This window comes from Macaca thibetana, chromosome 9, assembly GCF_024542745.1.
Source record: "Macaca thibetana thibetana isolate TM-01 chromosome 9, ASM2454274v1, whole genome shotgun sequence".
In the NCBI taxonomy this organism is placed as follows: domain Eukaryota; kingdom Metazoa; phylum Chordata; class Mammalia; order Primates; family Cercopithecidae; genus Macaca; species Macaca thibetana.
Genome location: NC_065586.1, coordinates 93,446,820 through 93,472,037, shown reverse-complemented (window position 1 = coordinate 93,472,037; position 25,218 = coordinate 93,446,820). Strand labels below are relative to the sequence as shown.

The 25,218-nt window shown below is 49.0% G+C and overlaps 1 protein-coding gene across 3 annotated transcripts in view; it reads right to left on the bottom strand.

Moving 5' to 3' along the window:
• Positions 1 to 503: 503 nt before the first annotated feature.
• PGAM1 (phosphoglycerate mutase 1) overlaps positions 504 to 25,218 on the bottom strand; it is a 1,080,404-nt gene continuing 1,055,689 nt past the window's right edge. For 2 of the 3 annotated variants that reach the window (XM_050802937.1, XM_050802938.1), the window contains exons 2-5: positions 8,671 to 8,920; positions 4,226 to 4,500; positions 3,748 to 3,928; positions 504 to 1,582 (exon numbers count right to left, since the gene is read on the bottom strand). In XM_050802937.1, the coding sequence (XP_050658894.1) occupies positions 1,413 to 1,582; positions 3,748 to 3,928; positions 4,226 to 4,500; positions 8,671 to 8,809 (765 nt within the window). In that variant the 5' untranslated portion in view covers positions 8,810 to 8,920 and the 3' untranslated portion in view covers positions 504 to 1,412. Of the gene's footprint in view, positions 1,583 to 3,747; positions 3,929 to 4,225; positions 4,501 to 8,670; positions 8,965 to 25,218 lie in introns of those variants that run through there. The other variant, XM_050802940.1, reaches the window with a different exon arrangement.

Below are 25,218 nucleotides of genomic sequence, written 5' to 3'. Positions count from 1 at the left end.
ACCCGTCTCTACTAAAAAATACAGAAATTAAGCAGGCATAGTGGCACAAGCCTGTGGTCCCAGCTATTTGGGAGGCTGAGGCAGGAGGATTCCTTGAACCCTGGAGGCAGAGGCTGCAGTGAGCTGAGATTGTGCCACTGCACTGAAGTTTGGGCGGCAGAGCGAGACTGTCTCAAAAAGAGAAAAAAAAAACAGCAGACTTTATTTACTCTAAAGAGGATACAATGGAGTTTCAGTGACTTTCCAGTCAGGGGAGCACCAAGCAAGAGCTGCAGGGGGCAACATGAATGGAGGGCTTGGCCAGGAGGGCCTCCCACCGCCACCTCAGCTCACCAGGCTGACATGAAAAGCCCAGGGAGATGTGTCATTTTTGGACCAACCATGTAAAGTTGTGACTGGGTGTCCCAAAACAAACTGCCACACAAGGACTAGGGTAGTGGGAGACATTTCAAGTTAAATGCTAAGGTTTCCTCAGATAAGCTCTTCCACATCACACAAGAAACTATTGCACATCACTCCTTTATTATACTGATCTGGAAAAAGGATTTAGTACAGTTATGCTCAGGTGAATACTGGACCCATGTGGCAGAGCCAAGCAACTAGAACATGATTCGGAAATCAGTGAAAGACACACTTGGACAGGACCAAGGGGCGTTTCACTGCCATGAAACAAGGCAGGAAGGGATTCTAACACACACAGCAGGAAGCACTCCTGCCCCTCAGAGGTCAAGGAACTGATCCCATACTGGTATGAGGAATGGCTTATTTTCTGATGACCACATGTGGGACTATTTCAACCGCCACAAGAAACCCCAGAAGGGTTACTGTTTTGTATTATTTATATATACTATACTTTTTTAATAAAAGTAAATGTAACACATAACTAAATTCAGGATTGATCCCAGACTTCTAGAGCCAGGTCCTCTAGGGTCAGGGAGGAAACAGTTATCACATCACCATGCAGGTTACATCATCTTCCACTGGAATGACTAGAGCCCCCAGGCAGTGGCCTGACTGCAGAAGAGCAGAGGACTGGCTCCTGGGGACAGAGAGGCTCTGTTGCTTCTCCTCATTGGTCATGGCTTAGCATGATTCCTCCCCACAAGTCCTTAGTAAACAACTCGCAAAAACCCAAGTTACTACCTTTAAACTCTGTTGGGTAAGGGGAGCTTTTCCACAGCTTGGACTGAGAACCTGTGCTCTAGAAGTGCTATTCTGACTAGATTGTACGAAGGGAGTGGGTGCAGAAGACAAAATGGCCAAAATGAAAATGGGAGCCACCAGTCCCCATCTGCAGATACAACTCAAGATGTCTACAGATGCGGTCAGTGTGACATGTGCAGGTGGGAGGGGCAGAGGGACAAGACGGGCAGGGAGGGTGCTCCTGGGGACAGTATCCTCCCCGCTGGCCTTCACTTCTTGGCCTTGCCCTGGGCGGCCACAGCTTCCATGGCTTTGCGCACCGTCTCTTCATCCCCCAGGAACTGCATGGGCTTGATAGGCTTCAAGTTCTTGTCCAATTCATAGACAATGGGAATACCAGTCGGCAGGTTCAGCTCCATGATAGCCTCTTCAGAGAGACCTGAAAACATCCACCATCATCAGCCACACAAGACATAAATCCACATCGCCCCTCCAGGTTTACTCTTTGTCCTCCAGGGGACAAAGGACTTTGACAGAAATTAAAGTAAGATACTCTTTCTGATCTTTATAGTAGTTCTGAACCCAGGGAATGGCCCCCGCCATACTTATTTCTCAGCCATTAAACTGAAAAGCCAGAAAAGGTATACAAGATAAACCACCATGCCGGGCGTGGTGGCTCAAGCCTGTAATCCCAGCACTTTGGGAGGCCGAGACGGGCGGATCGCGAGGTCAGGAGATCGAGACCATCCTGGCTGACACGGTGAAACCCCGTCTCTACTGAAAAATACGAAAAACTAGCCGGGCGAGGTGGCGGGCGCCTGTAGTCCCAGCTACTCGGGAGGCTGAGGCAGGAGAATGGCGTGAACCCGGGAGGCGGAGCTTGCAGTGAGCTGAGATCCAGTCACTGCACTCCAGCCTGGGCGGCAGAGCGAGACTCCGTCTCAAAAAAAAAAAAAAAAAAAAAAACAAGATAAACCACCAATAAACTACAGCAAGGTGTATGGCCAGGTATCTACCAAAGTGAGGTCTAGAAGCCCACAGTGAAGCAAGACTGTACACATCTCAAATATCCCATATAGTCCATCCAACCAAAAATTAGCACACACAGGCCTCTAGGTCCTCGGGGAGGAAACAATTTAAGATGCAAACTGAGATTCATGTGTAAAGTTGTGCCTGGTTGTGACTAAGGAGAATATTTTATATATGTTTTCCCTTTTTTTTTTTTTTTTTTTAAGAGACAAAGTCTTGGCCGGGCGCGGTGGCTCAAGCCTGTAATCCCAGCACTTTGGGAGGCCGAGACGGGCAGATCACGACGTCAGGAGTTCGAGACCATCCTGGCTAACACGGTGAAACCCCGTCTCTACTAAAAAATACAAAAAACTAGCCGGGCGAGGTGGTGGGCGCCTGTAGTCCCAGCTACTCGGGAGGCTGAGGCAGGAGAATGGCGTAAAAACCCAGGAGGCGGAGCTTGCAATGAGCTGAGATCCGGCCACTGCACTCCAGCCTGGGCGACACAGCAAGACTCCGTCTCAAAAAAAAAAAAAAAAAAAGAGACAAAGTCTTACTCCCAGGCTAGAATGTAGTGGCACAATCGTACCTCACTATAACCTCGAACTGCTGGGCTCAAGCAATCTCCCGCCTCAGCCTCCTGAGTAGCTGGGACTACAGGTGAGCATCACCACATCAAGCTAATTTTTCATTTTTCTTTCTTTTTTTTTTTTCTCTTGAGACACAGTCTTGTTCTGTTGCCCAGGCTGGAGTACAGTGACGCGATCTCGACTCACTGCAACCTCTGCCTCCCAGGTTCACGCCATTCTCCTGCCTCAGCCTCCCGAGTAGCTGGGACTACAGGCGCCCGCCACCACACCTGGCTAATTTTTTATATTTTTAGTAGAGACGGGATTTCACTGTGTTAGCCAGGATGGTCTCAATCTCCTGACCTTGTGATCCGCCTGCCTTGGCCTCCCAAAGTGCTGGGATTACAAGCTTGAGCCACCACACTCAGCCAATTTTTCATTTTTCTTTTGTACAGACAAGGTCTTGCTTTGTTGCTCAGGCTGGTTTTGAACTCTCAAGGTGCTGATAGTACAGGCATGAACCACTGTGGTTGGCCTTTAAAAATTTTTAGAGATGCAGTCTTACTATGTTGCCCACGCTGTCTCAAACTTCTGGCGTCAAGTGGTCCTCCTGCCTTGGCCTCCCAAAGTGTTGCAATTACAGGCATGAGCCACTGTGCTTGGCCAGCTAAGGAGGATTTTTACTAGCAGTTTCATTTGACAATTCCAATCTAGAGGTGAGCTTCTCAAGCTTTAATATGTATCCAAATCACCTGCGGAATAGATGCCGATTCTGAAATAGGTCAGGAGTGATACCTGAGGTTCTGCAAGTATAACAAGTTCCCAGGGGGTCCAGCTGTCACTATTCTGCAGATCACATTTTGAGAAACAAGGGTTGAGGGTGTTTTTTCACCAGAAGTCAATCTACACCACCTCTAAAGCTGTTAACAAGTCCAGCCCTTTCCTAGACTCCTTTTTACCAAGTCCCTGATTGGCAGCAGTTCTGCTTTATCCTGCCTTGAAGGCACCTCTGAAAACACATACATACCCTCCAGATGCTTGACAATGCCCCGGAGGCTGTTGCCATGGGCTGCAATCAGTACACGTTTCCCCTCCTTGATCTGGGGAACTATTTCTTCATTCCAGAAGGGCAGAGCTCTGGCAATAGTGTCCTTCAGACTCTCACAGGAGGGTAGCTGATCTTCTGTGAGGTCTGCATACCTGCGATCCTAAGCAATAAAGAATCTGAGTTCACCACTTATTAACAGTTACATCTGTTAAAAGATTTCATGATGTATTAATTTTGGCCCATGCACATTCACAGGTTTTTATAAAATCTGACAATGGAAATACAAAAAAGGAGATAGTAAACTATCGACCATATCTTCTAGTAAGTGAAGGTCATTCCTTGGAGAAGGATTACAATTAACTATTTTATCATGAATTACAAGCTCAGTGAGATTAGGCAGACACTCCTAAAAGCCCCTGATCCTGGGCGGAGTGACCAAACCTCTGTTTGTCCATACCTTACTGATGTTGCTGTAGAAAGGGTGGTCGGGCTCCATTGGAGGTGGTGGGACATCATAGGAGCGCCTCCAGATCTTCACCTGGGCCTCACCATGCTTTGCAGCAGTTTCTGCTTTATTGAGACCGGTTAGACCCCCATAGTGCCGCTCATTGAGGCGCCAAGTCCTCACCACTGGCAGCCACATCTGATCAATGGCATCTAGCACTGTCCAGAGGGTCCGGATCGCTCTCTTCTGTACTGAGGTGAAGCAGATGTCAAACTCATAGCCAGCATCTGGAAATCAGAAGTTCAAAGTGATAAGCTAACGAGGTCTACTCTGAGCCAAAATGTTCTTCCTTATCAATCTCCTGTACAAGTAGTCCAAATGACAATATTTGGCCAAAAAAACAAAGTATTTGGCCAACTGTTTTGTTTATCCTTGCAATCTACCTAAGGTCACAGCAATTACGTAAGAGATTAAAACCCATGCTGTGGGACTCCAGAATCCAACTTTTCACCACCATCTCTAGCTATCCCCATTTCCTCAAGGATCCTGATGTTTGTATTTCAGTTAGAATTGTGACTTTTTTTTTTGGGACAGAGTCTCACTCTGTCACCCAGGCTGGAGTGCAATGGGGTGGTCTCAGCTTACTGCAATATCTGCCTCCCAGGTTCAAGCGATTCTCCTGCCTCAGCTTCCCAAGTAGCTGGGACTACAGGTGCATGCCACCACACCCAGCTAATTTTTGTATTTTTAGTAGAGACGGGGTTTCACTATGTTGGCCAGGCTTGTCTCGAACTCCGCCCACCTCAGCCTCCCAAAGTGCTGGGATTACAGACGTGAGCCACCACACCTGGCTTTTTTTTTTTTTTGAGACAGTCTCACTCTGTTGCCCAGGGTGGAGTGCAGTGGCACGATCTCGGCTCACTGCAACCTCCGTCTCCCAGGTTCGAGTAATTCTTCTGCCTCAGCCTCCCAAGTAGGCTGAGATTACAGGCACACGTCACCATATCCAGCTAATTTTTGTATTTTTAGTAGAGACAGGGTTTCACCATGTTGCCCAGGCTGGGAACTGTCACTTCTAATAGATATTTTACTAGAACTCTGATCTAAGAAAATTAGGATTTAAGTCCCAATCAGGACACAGGAAGAGGTCTTCCTGTACTGATAAAACTTCAGTTTGTTGTATGAAATTGTATTTTGTTTTTGTATTTGTTTGCAATTGTATTTGTTTGTTGTATGAAATTGTATTCACTGTGGAGTATGGAAATCACGTCACAAACTCTAATCCATGGTTTCTCTCTACTGTAGTCAAAGTTCCAGCCTAATCCCAAGTACCCTCAGAAGAGTATACCTACTTAAGTATTAAACCAAGTTCAGGAGAAGCCACTCACTAAAGACAGACCCAGTGTTGTGCACTATCTGATTCATCAATGAATATGTGTTCTATACACAGTAGTTATTGTGGCAAGAGTTATGTTGGCCCAACGAATAGGTTACAAGAAATCAGTCTTGGCCGGGCATGGTGGCTCACATCTGTAATCCCAGCACTTTGGGAGGCCAAGGCGGGCGGATCACGAGGTCAGGAGATTGAGACCATCCTGGCTAACACGGTGAAACCCCGTCTCTACTAAAAATACAAAAAAAAATTAGCCAGGCGTGGTGGCGGGCGCCTGTAGTCCCAGCTACTCAGAAGGCTGAAGCAGGAGAATGGTGTGAATCCGGGAGGCAGAACTTGCAGTGAGCCGAGATTGCGCCACTGCACTCCAGCGTGGGCGACAGAGCAAGACACTGTCGCGCGCAAAAAAAAAAAAAAAAAAAACCAGTCTTATTGATTTTGTTTCATGAAAGATTACTCTCCCTCCCACCATAATGGGGAGACGGCACTTTCCTTGATGACCAAGAAAACATTCCTGTTTTTCTCCATGAGGCTAGAAGGCCCTCTTAGAAATTCAGCACAAACTTGCCTGGATATTGCTTCATATTGAGGTTAGCAACAGTAACTAATAAAACATGAAGTGAATTTTCCTGCCAGTCATTCAAATGAGAATGAGGCCAAGAAGAACTCAATCTTACTGAGTGAGGGCTGGGGGGAATTAATCACCAGGAAAACTCACACCACCCACAAGAGAAAAAACAGGTCTCATCACTGAGCCGCCAGACAAGTCCTAGTAGACTCACTTACTGTCACCTTCCTAACTGTAAGGAGAGGAATGGCTCCCCAACAAAAGGCTGAGTCACCCGGAAGTGAATACCCACAGTGCTCGCCTCAGCCCCCATGCTGGAGAGCTTCAGGCTGTTTTACTGCAATTATTTCCACTTGTAATGAGGCAGCTCACTTTGGACACATAAATAGGACCTTGAAGACAAAAGAAGTTCTGCTTAGGACTCTTAACAGAGAACCTGAAAGATCAGAGCATAAAGTCTCTTCCTTTAACTTGCCCATCAAAGTAAAACATAGCCTAGGGACACTCACAGGGGTAGGAGTGGACACTGTGGTGTGGACTCCATCCTCCCCCAGGCCATCCCTCTCTTAGCAGTAAGGATGCATGGGGAAACTCAGTTCTCACTAGCTTTCTCCTGAAATCAGATTCAAGACTGCACAAACCCTATCACTTAAAGCATTGAGGAATTATTTATATGTTTTCGACCTTTTAAACTGTTAAATATTTTAATTTTTTATACTGTTAACTTTTTAATTTAATGCTAACATTTATTTTAAAACTGAAATAGGATCTGTTATTTTAGAGATTACAAGTTTAACTATTTGATCAGTCTCAAATAGAGACAACATGGTTTAACGTGGACTAGTTGTTGGGAAACCACCACAGACTGATACAGTTCTTCCTGCCACAGAGCTAAAGAAAATGGCCTCCTTTACCAGCACTTTCCATTTCCCAGCCTCTCCTAAAAGATGAGGTCACACCAGGCCATCTGAAACATTCACTCCCCTGCCCACCCACCCCGCAGAGGTTTACATTTCCCAGACTGTCCCGCGTTTTGCTTCATTTGAGGATAGTACAGTGAAGGCAAGAAGCTAGGAGAGCAATCTGAGGCCAAATACCTGTGCCTCATCAATGACCCTTGTGAATGGCTGCTGCTTTGTCCAGAGGTGAGAAGGGAGCAAAGGAGGATCTGCCCCTATCATCAGTGGAAGCACCTCTTCAGGGATTCTTGGCATTGCCGGCAGCAGGAAATGCTTCCTTATTAGCATTCCGAAACCACAAAGAGCAGACTGGGGTGGGGGCAAGCCTGGATAGGCAAGCATTATCTCACAGCCACTTCCACCTTTGCCCAGCGTCCTTGGCCAAAAGCCTACCGGTTCCTAACACCTACCTGTTACTTCACCCAGAACTAGGGTGAGGACACTGGACTAGGAATAAGACATGACCTTGGCCAAGTCATCTTTCCACATCCTCACTTTTCCCAACTATAAAGGGGCCTAGGAAGGCTGAGGAGGATAAAATCTTTTCTACTTTATTGGGTAGAAGGAGCAACTCAAACCATTCATTCATTCACTCAGTTATATCTACGGATGCGTTTTGGACACACTATTTGTGGAATGCTACTGAACAGCAAAGTCCTACACAACCACGCGGATTTCTTGGTGTCCTGAGGCTTGTTAGGCACCCCTGGGGACTCCACCTACTGCTGGGGACGAGGCTGTGTGGCCTGCCGATCCGCTAGGATCCGTAGCCGCCTCTTGAGAAGCCTTGGTTACAGCTGCTGTAAGGCACAGGGCGTCCTCGTCCAGGAGCCCCAGACTGTACCAACCGTTTCTGGCGCTGGGGGAATCTGAAAAAGACCTGGCCGCCACAAATGGCTCCATTAGGGCAAACTGTCCACGACTTATTATTGTTTTTTTTTATTTTTCTGAGACAGAGTTTCGGTCTCGTTCCCCAGGCTGGAGTGCAATGGCGCGATCTCGGCTCACGGCACTCTGCCTCCCAGGTTCAAGCGATTCTCCTGCCTCGGCCTCCCAAGTAGCTGAAATTACAAGAGTGCGCCACCACGCCCGGCTAATTTTGTATTTTCAGTAGAAAAAAGACGGGGTTTCACCATGTTGGTCAGGCTGATCTCGAACTCCTGACCGCAAGTGATCCACCCGCCTCGGCCTCCCAACATGCTGGGATTACAGGCGTGAGCCACCGCGCCCGGCCTGTCCCCGACTTATTAAACGTCGAGACTAGAACGGGAAAACTGCGAAGCGGTGTCGTGGGGAGCGCAAAGGGTTGCGGGGCGACCGCCCTGGGTCCTCCCCCGGCACAGTCCCTCACGCTCCACGGCGTGACCTTGAACAAGTCGACTCTACCTTCTGGATTCATCTTCTCAACTACACACGAAACTGCTAAAGAGATGCTGCCCAAGGTGCCGGCCCTCTCCGGGAGGGCGCAGACGCCAGCCAGGCGGCCTCCGAGGCCGGACACCCGGCCCTTCGCAGCTCCCACCCGGCCCCTCCGCACCTCGCAGCGCCTGCCCGCCGCGCTTCGCCTCCTCGTGGCCCGCTGGGCTCAGGTCGGCGTCGTACCAGCCGCTGAAGCGGTTCTCCAGGTTCCATGCGCTCTCGCCGTGCCGGATCAGCACCAGCTTGTAGGCGGCCATGGCGGCGGGCTGAGGATGCGGCACCGACTGCGGTTCGCAGATTCCGGAGTAGCAGCCCGCCCCCTCTGCCGCGCCTGCGCGCTCGCGCCGCACGACCTGGCTCCCGCGCACAGTCTCGCCCAAATCTTTCTGCTTGCTCTGGACCGCTCTCCGCCCGCCAGGTGTGCGCATGCGCCGCATCCTGGCTCCGCGGCCCCAGACGGGAAGGGGCGCGCTCCGGAACTCAGAGCGCATGCGTCCTGCCTCGCCAGCCCCACGTCGGCCGCGGCGGTCACGGAGCGCACGTAAGCACGCGGAGGGCGGAGGGCGGCGGGCTCTAGGGGCGGTGCCACTCCAGTGGCTGCTACCCTGCTCTCGAACGGCTCGGCCAGATTAAGTGGCTCTTATCGCTGGAACCGCTCCCATCCCCACACAGAGATTGATTCACAGACCTGTGTTCGAGTCTTCACTCGTGCATACTACTTGCTTTGTATCTTCGGGCAGGTCGGGAAACCTCCCAGCCTCATCTGTAAAATGGGATCATAAATAAATACCGAGTACCTGGAAGTGCTCAGTAAATAGTAGTTTTTACTATTACTCTCTCATTTCGGCGGGACACTGATCTTTTTACTCCTAGTTTACACGAAAGGAAACTGCCCGTGACCCTGCTGATTCCAGAGCCTGCTCTTTTTCCAGCACGGGGTTCTTTATCCCGTCTCTGTCTACAATCTTTCACACACGTCAAGTCAGTGCTTTCTGGGCCTCCAACAAGGAAGCAAACGCTAGGACCCTTCAAATATTTCAGAAAGGGGCGAATTCTCGTCACTGCCTGTCCTTCTCCCAGCCCCAATCAGCAATTTATTACTACAATTTTTTTTTTTTTTTTTTTTTTTAGACGGAGCTGTCTTCCAGGCTGGAGTGCAGTGAGTGAGTGGCTCGATCTTGCCTCACTGCAACCTCCACCTTCCGGGTTCAAGCGATTCTCCTGCCTCAGCCTCCCGAGTAGCTGGGATTACAGGTGCCCGCCACCACGCCCAGCTAATTTTTGTACTTTTAGTAGAGGCGGGGTTTCACCATGTTGTCTAGGCTAGTATGGAACTCCTGGCCTCAAGTGATCCACCGGCCTCGGCCTCCCAAAATGCTGGGATTACCGGCGTGAGCCACCGTGCCCAGCCTTCTTTTTCTTTTTTGAAACAAGGTTTCCCTCTGTTCCCAAAGCGGAGTGCAGTAGCACGATCATAGCTCACTGCAGCAGCCTTGAACTCCTGGACTCAAGTGATCCTCCTGCCTCAGCCTCTTGAATAGCTGGGACTACAGGCATGCCACCAAGCCTGGCTAATTTTTTTTTTTTTTTTTTTTTCTGTAGAGATAGATCTCGCTTTGTTGACTGCTATATTGGCCGGGCTGGTCTCAAACTCCTGGCCTCAAGCCATCCTGCTGCAGCAACCTCCCAGAGACACTGGAATGACAGGTGTGAGCCACTGTGGCAGGCCAGTCTCCTGGTTGATTTCAATCTAGACACTTTAATGAGCACCAAACATGAACCAGGCAGTGGACTAGACTCAAGGATGGGCTGAATGTGTTTCCTGTTGTTCAAGCAAGCAGAGGGCAAATGAGGCCCATGTACAAGTAGCCAACAGTAACATTGGGTGGCTCACACCTGTAATCCCAGCACTTTGGGAGGCCGAGACAGACAGATCATTTGAGGTCAGGAGTTCAAGACCAGCCTGACCAACATGGTGAAACCCCCCCCCCACTCTACTAAAAATACAAAAATATCAGCCGGGCATGGTGGAGTGTGCCTGTCATCAGGAGGCTGAGGCGGGAGAATCACTTGAACCTGAGAGGCCAAGGTTGCAGTGAGCGGCAATCATGTGCCAGTAAAACACCTACGGCATGCCAGTCAGTGTTCTAAGTGCTTTGCAAATATTAACTCGTTCACTCCTCATATCTCCACAATGACCCTCTAAGGCAGGTTCTATCTTTTCCCCACTTGCAGATGAGGAAATTTGCCCAAGTTGACAGAGATTAGGATTCAAGCCCAGGCTGCTGGCTCCCAAGACCATGCTCTTACTCCACTATTGTCTGTGGCCTCCACATTTTTGTTGTATTTTTGGCATTTGTTGACTTTCAAGTGTGGGAAGGATTTGAGAGGCAGAGAAAAGGCACTTTGGGAACAACATGAACCAAAACACAAGTGGTTTGTAGCTACATTATCATAATGGCTCCTGTTTGTGACGGTTTAGTGCAACTAGCCTTTTAATGTATAATTTCAACCCCAGCAAGAACTTTTTTTTTTTTTTTTTTTTTTTTTTTTTTGAGACGCATTTTGCTCTGGTTGCCCAGGCTGGAGAGCAGTGACTCAATCTTGGCTCACCACAACCTCAGCCCCCTGGGTTCAAGCAATCCTTCTGCCTCAGCCTCCCGAGGAGCTGGGATTACAGGCATGTGCCACCACGCCTGGGTAATTTTGTATTTTTAGTAGACACGGGGTTTCACCATGTCGGTCAGGCTGGTCTCAAACTCCCAACCTCAGGTGATCCGCCTGCCTCGGCCTCCCAAAGTGCTGGGATTACAGGTGTGAGCCACCATACCTAGACTTATGTAAGAACTACTATAGCTCCGTTCCACAGATGAGGGAACCAGGGACCAGGGGAATCGTCGTGCACAGTCACAGCTAGGAAGTGGAGGAGAAACCGGGACTCAAACCCAGGTCACCCAATGGCCTAGTCTGCATTCTCACCACAGCACTCCACTGCTTCTCTCCTCTGTGGCTGGAAGAAGATGGAATTCAGTAACTGGACAGGTGACTGGGATGAGGTGCAACCCTAGAAGCTGCACCAGAACTCACAGGACCCCAGAGCTGCCAAGCTAGAATGCCCTCAAAGGGCTTATGGTTCAAGCCCCAGGGGTGTCACCCCTATGGGAGTTTCGCTGAGGAGCCTGTCTCATAGGCAGTTCTCCCTCTGATCTTTCCTGCTGCTCAGTCATCCTAATCTGTTGTTCAGGCACTCCCAGGGAGAGCTGTTCCAGCCTTAACCTTGGCTTTTTGTCCTGCCTTGGCCCAAATCCATGCTCCTAGCCTGACTCCTACCATGTTTTCTTCTCCTCCACCTGCTCTCAAGACATTCAAGATTCTGTGCCCTTGTCACCTCGTCTCCTCACTGGGTTCTCTCATTTCTGCAATGAGTAAGAAATGTGAGTAGGAAGAAGATGTTCTCGGAAACTCAAGTTCAAATATTCCTGTTTCTGGTTAGCTCTGGGGCCTGCCACGAGTCACTCAACTTCTCATTCCGTTTTCCTGTCTGTAATCATATTCATACCCACCTAAGCAAAGCCCTGTTGTGAGAAATAGATGAGATCATGAATGGAAAAAACTAGTCACGAATTTTAAATATATTAATAATAAATGTATATATATATATACACACATATATATATATATATATTTTTTTTTTTTTTGAGATGGAGTCTTGCTCTGTCACCCAGGCTGGGGTGCAGTGGCCGGATCTCAGCTCACTGCAAGCTCCACCTCCCGGGTTTACGCCATTCTCCTGCCTCAACCTCCCGAGTAGCTGGGACTACAGGCGCCCGCCACCTCGCCCGGCTAGTTTTTTGTATTTTTTAGTAGAGATGGGGTTTCACCGGGTTAGCCAGGATGGTCTCGATCTCCTGACCTCGTGATCCACCCGTCTCGGCCTCCCTATATATGTGTATATATTTTTTAGATGGAGTCTTGTTCTGTCACCCAGGCTGGAGGGCAATGGCGCGATCTCGGCTCACTGAAACCTCCACCTCCCAGGTTCAAGCAATTCTCCTACCGCAGCCTCCCAAGGAGCTGGGATTATAGGTGCCCATCACCACGCCTGGCTAATTTTTCTATTTTTGGTAGAAATGGGGTTTCACCATGTTGGCCAGGCTGGTGTCGAACTCCTGAGCTCAGGTGATCCTCCCGCCTTGGCCTTCCAAAGTACTGGCATTACAGGCGTGAGCCACTACACCTGGCCAGTGATATTATCGGCCGGTAATATTATATTAATAAATATTATTAGCTGGGCACGGTGGCTCACACCTGTAATCCCAGCACTTTGGGAGGCCAAGATGGGTGGATCACCTGAGGTCAGGAGTTCGAGACCAGCCTGGCCAACATGGTGAAACCCCATCTCTACTAAAAATACAAAAATTAGCCAGGTGTGGTGGCAGGTGCCTGTAATCCCAGCTACTCGGGAGGCTGAGGCAGGAGAATCGCTGGAACCCGGGAGGTGGAGGTTGCAGTGAGCTGAGATCGCACCATTGCCCTCCAGCCTGACCCGACAACAGTGAGACTCAGTCTCAAAAAATAAACAAAAATAAGTATTATTAGCAGTGTGATTAAGAAGGCAAAAAAGATTTAATGAGCCACCAATTCAGAAGGTGTGAGTGTGGCTGCCTGGTAGGGGAAGACTTGCCTGCCGGGATCAAAGTTGGGCAATAACTGGGATTCTTTGTTTGGGAAGCCAAAACCATCTGCGCCACTGGCCTCGGAAAGGAACTCAGGAACCCTACTTTATCCCCTTCACCAACCCTCTCTGCCTCCAGAAGGAATCTTGTATCTCCTTGGAATTCTGATGAACTCTGATATGCCTCACTTCCTGGATATCTACCTGAGATTTATTGATTGATTGATTTTTATTTTATTTATTTACTTTTTTTTTTTTTGAAATGGAGTCTCGCCATGTCGCCCAAGCTGGAGTGCAGTGGCGTGATCTCGACTCACTGCAACCTCTGCTTCCTGGGTTCAAACCATTCTCCTGCCTCAGCCTCCCGAGTAGCTGGGATTACAGGCGCCCGCTACCACGCCCAGCTCATTTTTGTATTTTTAGTAGCCATGGGGTTTCACCATGTTGGTCAGGCTGGTCTCGACCTCTTGACCTCATGACCCACCCGCCTCGGACTCCCAAAATGCTGGGATTTCAGACATGAGCCACCGCACTGGGCCTACCTGAGATTTATTATGCATGCCTCTGAGCTACTCAACTGCAAACTCCTTGAGGATGGGCACTTCATCTTAACTATTTCATACACCCCCACACACAAACTTGCACTTAGGGTGATGCCTTTGCCCTTGGTAGACTCCCTGGGTCCCCAAGTGTCAGAGCCGGGAGAGACCTTGAGAATTCTCTACTACAAATCCCCACCCACCTCCTGTCATGCACGATTCACATTTTCCAGATGAAGAAACTGAGAGGAGCCATTCAGAAGGGCTGATGAGGCTGGTCCGAAGGTCAGGAGTTAACCTCAATTGATTGTTCACAGTCAGTTACAGGTCAAACTCCTTGTTCTACCCTTTCCCCACTTCTCACTACTGCCCTTTACTAGTCTTTTTTTTTTTTTTTTTTTTTTTTTTTTTTTGAGACGGAGTCTCGCTCTGCCACCCAGGCTGGAGTGCAGTGGCCGGATCTCAGCTCACTGCAAGCTCCGCCTCCCGGGTTCACGCCATTCTCCTGCCTCAGCCTCCCAAGTAGCTGGGACTACAGGCGCCCGCCACCTCGCCCGGCTAGTTTTTTGTATTTTTTTAGTAGAGACGGGGTTTCACCGTGTCAGCCAGGATGGTCTCGATCTCCTGACCTCGTGATCCGCCCGTCTCGGCCTCCCAAAGTGCTGGGATTACAGGCTTGAGCCACCGCGCCCGGCCTTACTAGTCTTTAAAAAAAATTTTTTTAATAAATAAATAAAAGAGCAGATGAACAAGAGACTAGATTTATCAGACGTGATCCACAGGGAAGGACTCCAAAGTCAGGGCTTCCTTTATCAGAAGAGAGAGGCAGGGAGGGCATGGTGGCTCAAGCCTATAATCTCAGCACTTTGAGAGGCTGAAGTGAGAGCATGGCTTGAGCCCAGAAGTTCAAGGCCAGCCTGGGCAACGTGGCAAATCCCCATCACTACAAAAAATACAAAAATTAGCTGGACGTGGTGGTGTGTGCCTGTAGTCCCAGCTACTTGGGAGGCTGAGGTGGGAGGATCGCTTGAGCCTAGGAGGTTGAGGCTGCAGTGAGCCATGATTGTACCACTGCTCTTCAGCCTGGGTGACAGAGTGAGACCTTGTCTCAAAAATAAAAAAAAAAGAGCGAGGCAGGAAAGGAAGATTGAGGGAGGGACTATGGGAGGTTATGCCTGCCCCATTGCAAGGACCCCAAAGGCTTTGCAGCCAGAAGCCAGAATTCCTGGGCAGAGATAGGGTCCATTTAGTGCCAATCACAGCATTTTAAATCTGGGAAGAAGCTTAAAGCCTATCAAACCGAAGAAGTTTCTTGAATGCCAGTAAAGAGAGTAAACCACTGTTTTTTGCCCTCTATAATTTATTTTTTAATCTTATCTCTACTGAACACAGCACAAAAAGGCATTTGTCGGGGTTGATTCCTGGGCCTTCTGAAGCTCGAGGCACACGCAGGCGAGCATTACCGGTCCTAAAAATAAGTCAGCTGGGAGGGGCTTAGCTCCCAGCGGGGTCCCGGCACGTCCTGTGCCCTCCCCACCCCTCTCAGCAAGCATCCTGAGGGACCCCCTGTACAGCTCCTCACCAGGGCACTGCCCTCTTTTCCTATCCTGTAGGGAGTAAGTGGGGCCACCAAGTCCTGCTTCCTGCTAGAACTGCAGGGGTGTCAGTGGAGGTTCTGTGCTCCGTGCCCTCTTAGCAGGCAACCCCCAGTCAAGGCACACATCAATGATGGACTCCAGTGAAGGAAATCCTAACTGGGCCTTCATCTCTACCCGAGGCCTCCAGCCAGCCCCTAAACCCTGAACTCGAGGACAGAAAGCCTCCCCTTGTAGAGCAGTGTTTCATTCCTCAGGCCCCAGGGAAATTCCCAGGACTCTTACAATTTTCCAACAACAAGCTCGCTTGTGAAACTGTTACAAAAACTCACATAAGAGTTAGGTATGGGCCGGGCGCAGTGGCTCAAGCCTGTAATCCCAGCACTTTGGGAGGCCGAGACGGGCGGATCACGAGGTCAGGAGATCGAGACCATCCTGGCTAACACGGTGAAACCCCCGTCTCTACTAAAAAATACAAAAAACTAGCCGGGCGAGGTGGCGGGCGCCTGTAGTCCCAGCTACTCGGGAGGCTGAGGCAGGAGAATGGCGTGAACCCGGGAGGCGGAGCTTGCAGTGAGCCGAGATCCGGCCACTGCACTCCAGCCTGGGCGGCAGAGCGAGACTCCGTCTCAAAAAAAAAAAAAAAAAAAAAAAAAAAAGAGTTAGGTATGGTGGCTCATGCCTGTAATCCCAGCACTTTGGGAAGCCCAGGCAAGGGGATCAGTTGAGCCCAGGAGTTTGAGACCAGCCTGGGCAACATGGCGAAAACCTGCCTCCACAACAAAATACAAAAATTAGCCGGGCGTGGTGGTGCACACCTGTAGTTCCAGCCACTGGGGAGGCTGAGGTGGGAGGATTGCTTGAGCCCCAGAAGTCAAGGCTTCAGTAAGTTATGATTGCACCGCTGTACTCCAGTTTGGGTGACAGAGTGAGACCCTGTCTCAAAAAAAAAAAAAAAAAGAAAAGAAAAGGAAAAGAAAAAACACTGAGATAAAGAAGCTACCAGAAAAAAAAATCAAAACAAAACAAAAAACAATTTTAAAAAAAGCTAACCAGGAGTCACAGCCCTTTTACCTTCCACTGCCCCTTAAGCTAATAAAGGCCTCTCCAACCTTCCTTTCCCATTTATTTTTTTCCACAGAACTCCCTCATCAAGGACTGAACATTCATTGAAGGCCTAGATTTAGAGTGAGCGGGACAAACCAAGTATTGTGCTGGGTGGAAGGAGGGGCGGCTGCCGTTCAGCCCACAGGACTCCTGTGAGGACACCACATGTCCATAGTTGTTGAACCATCTTGCAAACTCATCGCCTGTTCAGATCTCCCGGCTCAGCTGGTGTCTGAGGAGGAGAAGATTTATGCCTCATAGAGGGCGTGAGCCCAGATGATGCCTCAAGACTCAGGTTCTAGGAGAGAAAGCAGTGCTTCAGGGACTTGGACTGCCCCCGCCCGAAATGCAGTCGCCATCTGCAGGTAAACAGAGCTGGAGCTGGAGCTGGTGCTGCCGGGAAAGAGAGGAGGGCTTCCAGCAGGCTGCGGCTTCCTCAAGGGCTCCCCTGATAGCACCTGGGCTTCCCTGATCCCCCCCGCATTGTCAGACTTAGTATAAGGCCAGGCTTTAGTCCAAGCCTTCTTTCTTTTTTAAATTTATGGCACTCTCAAAACCACCTGGTGTGCACCAAGCCCTCTGCCACTAGACCCTGTGTGAAAACTGTAATGGTAAAATGCTCAAAGCAGGGCAATAAGCAAATTTTGACCCTTCTGCTTTCATTCACATGAAACTGATTTCTCAGTCTATATTAATCTTGGATCACTTTTTTTGTTTTTGAGATGAGGTCGCCCTATGTTGCACAAGCCCATTTTAAACTCCTGGCTTCAAACGATCCTCCTGCCTTGGCCTTCCAAAGCACTGGAATTACCTGTGTGAGCCACTGAGCCTGACCTCAAAATTGTATATTCAAAACAAGCTGACGTTCTGGGCACAGGAGGCACGTGCCTGTAGTCCCAGCTCCTCGGGAGGCTAAAGCAGGAGGATGGCTTGAGGTCAGGAGTTCGAGGCTTCTATACGCTATGATCACACATGTGAATAGCCACTCTACCCCAGCCTGGCAATAAAGTGAGACCTTGTCTCTAAAAAAATGTAAAAAAAAAAAAAAAAAAAAAAAAAAAAACTGGCAGAAACTTAGTTATTTGGGATTGATTTGCATCAAGTTTAGTGAATTGTTGGGAGGTTAGCAGTGTGTTAGTCCAGGATCTCTGAGAAGCAGTTGCCAAGACAGGATTTGCAGGAAATATATTAGATGTGTCTGTGACAGGAAATGGGGCTGGGAGTGCAGGTGTGATGCTGAGTAAGGGAAGGAGGAAGGAATGTTTGATGGGTGGCAGTGTCGTCTTAGATTGCAAATGCACTTCTGGGGAAAATTTGGCAAGCCTGTGGGGGGCTATTCCAGCCAAAGTTACTCTTTAGAGGGGTCCTCGGGCTCCCAAGACCAGCCTGCCTTCACATTCTCGATACAGGGATGCTAAATCATGATTGGATGCAGCCCATGGGCAGCACAGCCTCTGAATGCTGGGAGGGGCCCTCAGCCAATCAGCTCTCTGCTCTGGGCACGGTAGCTTATGCCTGTAATTCCAGCACTTTGGGAGGCCGAGGCAGGTGGATCACCTGAGTCCAGGAATTCAAGACCAGTCTGGGCAACACAGTGAAACCCCATTTCTTAAAAAAAATAAAAATAAAAAGATAGGCCGGGTGTGGTGGCTCACGCCTATAATCCCAGCACTTTGGGAGGCTGAGGCGGGTGGATCATGAGGTCAGGAGTTCAAGACCAGACTGGCCAACATGGTGAAACCTCATGTCTACTAAAAATACAAAAAGTAGCCGGCGTGGTGCAGGTGCCTATTATCCCAGTTACTCGGGAGGCTGAGGCAGGAGAATCGCTTGAACCCGGGAGGCAGAGGTTGCAGCGAGCCCAGATTGCGCCACTCCACTCCAGCCTGGGCGACAGACCAAGACTGTTTCAAAATAAATAAATAAATTAATTAATTAAAAATTTTAAAAAATAAAATAAAATTAGCCCATATAGTAGTGCATGCCTGTAGTTCCAGCTATTCGGAAGGCTGAGATGGGAGGACTGCCTGAACCCAGGAGTTGGAGGCTGCAGTGAGCCAAGATTATGCCACTGTACTCCAGCCTGGGCGACAGAGCAAGACTCTATCTCAAAAAAAAAAAAAAAAATCAGCTGCTGCTCTATGAGATTTGAAGGGTGTGTTCTCATGGCTGCCATAGTATAGTCTATAAATCGATCAGGTGCTTTCAGGTCAGCATTCAGTGGCTACTTACCAATTGACTAAGGAAAGCTATTAAAGGTACCTGCCAGCTGATGGCAAGGTGGCCAAGTATCCAATATTAAGGATTTTGTCAGAGGTGGAACAGGGGAACTTGTGGTTGTTATATTCCTTTTTTTCTTTTTTTGAGACAGAGTCTTTCTCTGTCGCCCAGGCTGGAGTGCAGTGGCATGATTATAGCTCATTGTAGCCTCGAACTTCCCGGCTCAGGTGATCCTCCCGCCTCGACCTCCCAAAGTGCTGGGTTTACATGCAGGAGCTGACTGTTACATTTCTGACTGCAGTGGAGGAAAATGTCCAGTCTCCCAGAGCTGTCATCGGGAGCAGGCTCAATGTTGACCAGCCTAAGAAATATGGAGAAGAAACAACAACCATCAGAAACCCAGATGGGGCTGTGAGCGGTGGTGGCTCACGCCTGTAATCCCAACACTTTGGGAGGCCAAGGTGGGTGGATGACTTGAGGTCAGGAGTTTGAGGTCAGCCTGGCCAACATGGTGAAACCGCATCTCTCCTAAAAATACAAAAATTAGGCCAGGCATGGTGGCTCACACCTGTAATCCAATGCTTTGGGAGGCCGAGGCAGGCAGATCACCTGAGGTCAAGAGTTCGAGACCAGCCTGCCCACCATGGCGAAACCCCATCTCTACTAAAAATACACAAAATAATTAGTCGGGTGTGATGGTAGGTGCCTGTAATCCCAGCTACCCGGGAGGCTGAGGCAGGAGAATCGCTTGAACCCGGGGGACAGACGTTGCCGTGAGCTAAGATGGCACCTCTGCACTCCAGCCTGGGCGACAGAGTGAGACTCCATCTCAAAACAAAAACAAACAAGAAAAAAAAAAAAAATTAGCCAGGTGTGGTGGCACACACCTGTAATCCCAGCTACTTGAGAGGCTGAGCCTGGAGACTCGCTTGAGCCCAGGTGGCGGAGGTTGCAGTAAGCCGAGATCACACCACTGTCCTCCAGCCTGGGTGATGGAGCGAGACTCCATCTCAAAAAAATTAAAAAAGAAGAAAGAACCCACCTGAGTGTCTCAGTGGTTAAACGTAGAGTTGCCATATGACCCAGAAATTCCCCTGCTAGGTATATACTCAAGAGAAATGAAAACATATCCACACAAAAATTCCTACACAAATGTTCATAGCAGCATTTTTCACAATAGCCGAAAGGTGGAAACAACCCAAAAGTCCATCAGCTGATGAATGAATAAGCAAAACATGGTGGCTGGGTGTGGTGGTTCACACCTGTAATCCCAGCACTCTGGGGGGCTGAGGCAGGCAGATCACATGAGGCCAGGAGTTCGAGACCAGCCTGGCCAATGTGGTGAAGCACTGCCTCTACTAAAAATTAGCCAGGTATGTTGGCACACACCTGTAATCCCAGCTACTCGTGAGGCTGAGGCAGGAGAATCGCTTGAACTTGGGACACGGAGGTTGTAGTGAGCTGAGATCATTCTACTGCACTCCAGCCTGGGCGACAGATTGACACTGTGTCTCAAACAAAACAAAACAAAACAAAATATGGTACATCCATAGAATGGAATGTTATTTGGCTATAAAAAGGAATGAAGTGCTGACCTATGCCACACATGGATGAACCTTGAAAACATTATGCTGAGATGGCTGGGCACGGTGGCTCATGCCTGTAATCCCAGCACTTTGGGAGGCTGAGGCGGGCAGATCACAAGGTCAGGAAATCGAGACCATCCTGGCTAACACGGTGAAACCTAGTCTCTACTAAAAATACAAAAATTAGCCGGGTACGGTGGCAGGCACCTGTAGTCCCAGCTACTGGGGAGGCTAAGCCAGAAGAATGGCATGAACCTCGGAGGCGGAGCTTGCAGTGAGCCGAGATCGCACCACTGCACTCCAGCCTGGGCGAGAGTGTGAGACTCTATCAAAAAAAAAAGAAAGAAAAGAAAAGAAAACATTATGCTGAGCCAAAGAAGCTAGTTACAAAAGACTGCATAGTGTATGATTTTACTTATATGAAATGTCCAGAATAGGTAAATCTATAGAGACAGAAAGTAGAGTAGTGATTGCCAGGGGCTGGGAGGGTTGGGGGTGATAAATACAGAGGGTGGGGTTTATTTTTGAGGTGCCAAAAATGTTTTAAGTTGACTGTGGTGATGTTGCACACATCTGTGAAGATACCAAAAACCACTGAATTGTACACTTTAATTTTCTTTTCTTTTTTTTTTTTTTTTTTTTGAGACAGAGTCTCACTCTGTCACCCAGGCTGGAGTGCAGTGGCACGATCTCAGCTCACTGCAACCTCCACCTCCGGGGTTCAAGTGATTCTTCTGCCTCAGCCCCTGAGTAGCTGGGATTACAAGTTTGTGCCACCATGCCTAGCTCATTTTTGTATTTTTAGTAGAGGCGGGGTTTCACCATGTTGGCCAGGCTGGTCTTGAACTCCTGACCTTAGGTGATCCACCCACCTCAGCCTCTCAAAGTGCTGGGATTACAGGCTTGAGCGCCTGACCAAAAGTTTTAAACAATTATTTTAAAAAACAAACCCACCCGAGCCTACCTACCAGAAGCCGTTGCTCAATGGGAGTGAAGTGTGCGGGTAGCTCTGATGAATCTAAGTGGCCGCTGAGCTGCAGAAAAGCACCCGTCTGCTTTTAGCCTAGTCCTGACAGAGCTCAGAACCTCCCATGGCAGCTCCAGGGATAGTTCTCAGGATTATGGTTGGGCAAACACATGTGGTTCCTACAAAGCCCAAGGAGAGACATAAAGGAGGGACTAAGGAGAGGGCTCTGTGGAGAAGGCAGGGGCAAAAGCTGGCTGTGAGGTCTGGCCAGCTGCACCACACTGCCCACCAGCACTTCATAGTCTCCTTTACGGAAGAAGTGACTGGGAGTCCGGGTTCCTAGGTCTCATTTCTGATTTTTTTTTTTTTTTTTGAGATAAGGTCTCACTGTGTCTTGTGGGTGCGCGTGCAGTGGCGTGATCATGACTCACTGCAGCCTGAGCTCAAACTCTTGAGCTCAATCCTCCCGTCTCAGCCTCCCAAGTAGCTGAGACTACAAACATGTGCCATCACGCCCAGCTAATTTTTTTTTTTTAGACGGAGTCTTGCTCTGTAACACCCAGGCTAGAGTGCAGTGGCACGATCTCGGCTCACTGCAACCTCTGCCTCCTGGGTTCAAGGGATTCTCCTGCCTCAGCCTCCCAGGTAGCTGGGATTACAGGCACCCACCATAATGCTCGGCTAATTTTTTAAATTTTTTAGTAGAGACGGGCTTTCACCATGTTGTTCAGGCTGCTCTCGAACTCCTGACCTCAGGTGATCCGCCCGCCTTGGCCTCCCAAAGTGCTTGGATTACAGGCGTGAGCCACCGTGCCCGGGCTTTTTTTTTTTTTTTTTTAAGAAATGGGGTCTCACTGTGTTGGCCAGACTGGTCTCAAGCTCCTAGGTTCAGGGGATCCTCCTGCTTTCACCTCCCAAAGTGCTGGGATCACAGGTGTGAGCCACTGCACCCAGCCCTAGGTCCCATTTCTGATTAGCTATGTTCCCTACAATGCAACTAACTTCCCTGATCCCTGTGTTGGAAACACCTCAGCCACAGGATCTTGGAGAGGTGACAAACTGGGCCTTTGAATACCTGGGCCAGGCAAGTATTCTGACCCTAGCCAGCCTGTGAACTTCCCTCCCCAGAGCCAACATGGTCCTTCATAAAGGAAAACAACCTCTGAGAGTGAATGCTTTGTGCTACCAGTCACTTGAGGGGAAAAAAAAAAGTTCATACCCACAGGAAAGACTGTTCCGTTGCCATGGCAACAAGTCACCACCATAACCAGTTTTAAGCCACTTAAAGACAATTCATCTCCCTTCAGCTGAACAATTTTCCTCAGTGACCAGACATCTGACAGCCAGCCAATTGGTAACAGCCACACTGGTTGACCAACCAATCCCTAAGTGCTACCTCCCTTGATATGTGCCCACCATTGATCTTCAACCTCCTGGCACCTTATGTATAAGATCAGTGCCCTGCTCCACTCATAGGGATTACACCTAACAGGCCCAGCTTCACCTCCCTTAAGTAAATACTGTAGTAAATGCAGCTTTTGGGTTCAGATATTAAGAGGTGGTCTTTTCTTAGGCACATTCATATTCTGGAATCTTGCCTTCCTGGGAGTGATTTATTCTCACTTCCTCTGTGGTGTCATGAGCCTCATATACCTGTACGCATCATATGCCTCTATGGTGTCACTGGTGAATGAGAAAAAGGCAAACAAACTCCAGGCATGGTGGCTCATGCCGAGTTATCCCAGCACTTTAAGAGGCTGAGGCGGGCAGATTACCTGAGGCCAGGAGTTCAAGACCAGCCTGGCCAACATGGTGAAACCCCATCTCTACCAAAATACAAAAATTAGCTGGGTATGGGGGCAGGCCCCTGTAATCCCAGCTACTCCGGAGGCTGAGGCAGGAGAATTGCTTGAGCCTGGGAGGCAGAGGCTGCAGTGAGTTGAAACTGTGCTACTGCACTCCAGCCTGGGCTACAGAGCTAGAGTCTGCCTCAAAAAAAAAAAAAAAAAAAAAAAAAAAAAGGCCAACTCTTCTTTTGTACAAGGCAGCAATGAAGACTGAATTTCAGACCCCTCATGTGGGAAACTAAGCAGTCCATACACTTCACAACTGTACACGACAACCCTGCTCACCCCTCATAACCGCTAGCCTTCATGTGCCATTCTCCCTCCTCGATACCTTCTCCAGTCTGTCCTTCCCTCTTTGCCCCCACGGCCACATTCTTAGTTTCAGCCCTTATGGTTTCTTGCCTGTACTGGTGCAGCAGTCTCTAACGCATCAGTGACTCATGTCTTGCCGGCATCTAGAGCAAACACGTCATGTTCTTACTTGCCCCTGTGCCTTTGTAGCTGCTATTGCCTTGCCTGGCCTGAACAGCCACCCTCAGCTTCCTGGTCAATTCTAGTTCATGCTGCAGCACTCAGCTCCAACATCACCTCACCCAAAAATTGGCCCTGACTCACCTCTTAGACATGACTATAGTCTGCTAGGCTCTGGGCTCCCATAGCTCCTGGCCATACCTGGATGATGGCACTGATTGCCACGGGGATTGTTTACTGGCACCCCAACCAGCCTGTGAACTCTAGATGTGAGAACTAGGCTTCTTTCATTGCTTGATAACCAAATGGTTATAAAGAACAGGAATTGGGAGAGGAGTAAATTACAGTTATAACTCCCCACTTAATGCTATTGGGAATCTTTCCCTAGCTTTGGTTTCCCCATTTTTAAATGTGGATAATAGGCCGGGTGCAGTGGCTCATGACTGTAATCCCAGCACTTTGGGAGGCGAAGGCAGGAGGATCACTTGAGGCCAGGAGTTAGAGACCAGGCTGGATAACAGTGAGACCCTGCCTTTTTTTTTTTTTTTGGAGATGGAGTCTCACTCTGTCGCCCAGGCTGGACTGCAGTGGCACAATCTTGGCTCACTGCAACCTCTGCCACCCAGTTTCAAGCAATTCTCCTGCCTCAGCCTCCCAAGTAGCTGGGATTACAGGTGCCTGCCACGGCACCCAGCTAATTTTTGTATTTTCAGCAGAGACAGGGTTTCACCATCTTGGCCAGGCTGGTTTTGAACTCCTGACCTTGTGATCCACCTGCCTCGGCCTCCCAAAGTGCTGGGATTACAGGCATGAGCCATTGCGCCTGGTCGACCCTGTCTCTCATTAAAAAAAAAAAAAAAAAAAAAAAAAAAGAAAGAAAAAAAAAATAGGCCAGGCGTGGTGGCTCACCCCTATAATCCCAGCACTTTGTGGGGCTGAGGCAGGCAGACTGCCTGAGGTCAGGAGTTTGAGACCAGTCTGACCAACATGGTGAAACCCCATCTCAACTAAAAATACAAAAAAAATTAGCCAGACATGGTGGTGTGTGCCTGTAATCCCAGCTACTCAGGAGGCTGAGGCAGGGGAATTGCTTGAACCAGGGAGGTGGAGGTTTCAGTGAGCCGAGATGATGCCACTGCACTCCAGCCTGGACAACAGAGCGAGATCCATCTCAAAAATAAATAAAAAGTAATGATAACAAAATAAAATGTGCATAATGCACCTACCCTACAGAGTGGCTTCGAGGACGCAGTAGGATCACACATGTAAAGTGCCCAGGTGGATAGAGGCTAACAAATGATAGTTCTTATTACCACAGAGAGCCTCTGACACAAAGGAGACACCCATTAAATTCTATTTTCCTCTCCTCTTCTCTACCACATGCCCAGTTTACTTAGCAGGATGGTATAGTGGTTGGATAAATGATGGACCAATATTTCTGTTATTTTCCCTGATAGCAGCCTTCAGAAATTATTGTCCAGGCAAGGTGGCTCACGCCTGTAATCCCAACACTTTGGGAGGCTGAGGCAGGAGGATTGCTTGAGTCCAGAATATTGAAACCAGTCTGGGCAACATAAGGAGACTTTGTCTCTACAAAAAATTTAAAAATTAGCTGGGCTTGGCCTGGCACAGTGGCTCACGCCTGTAATCTCAGCACTT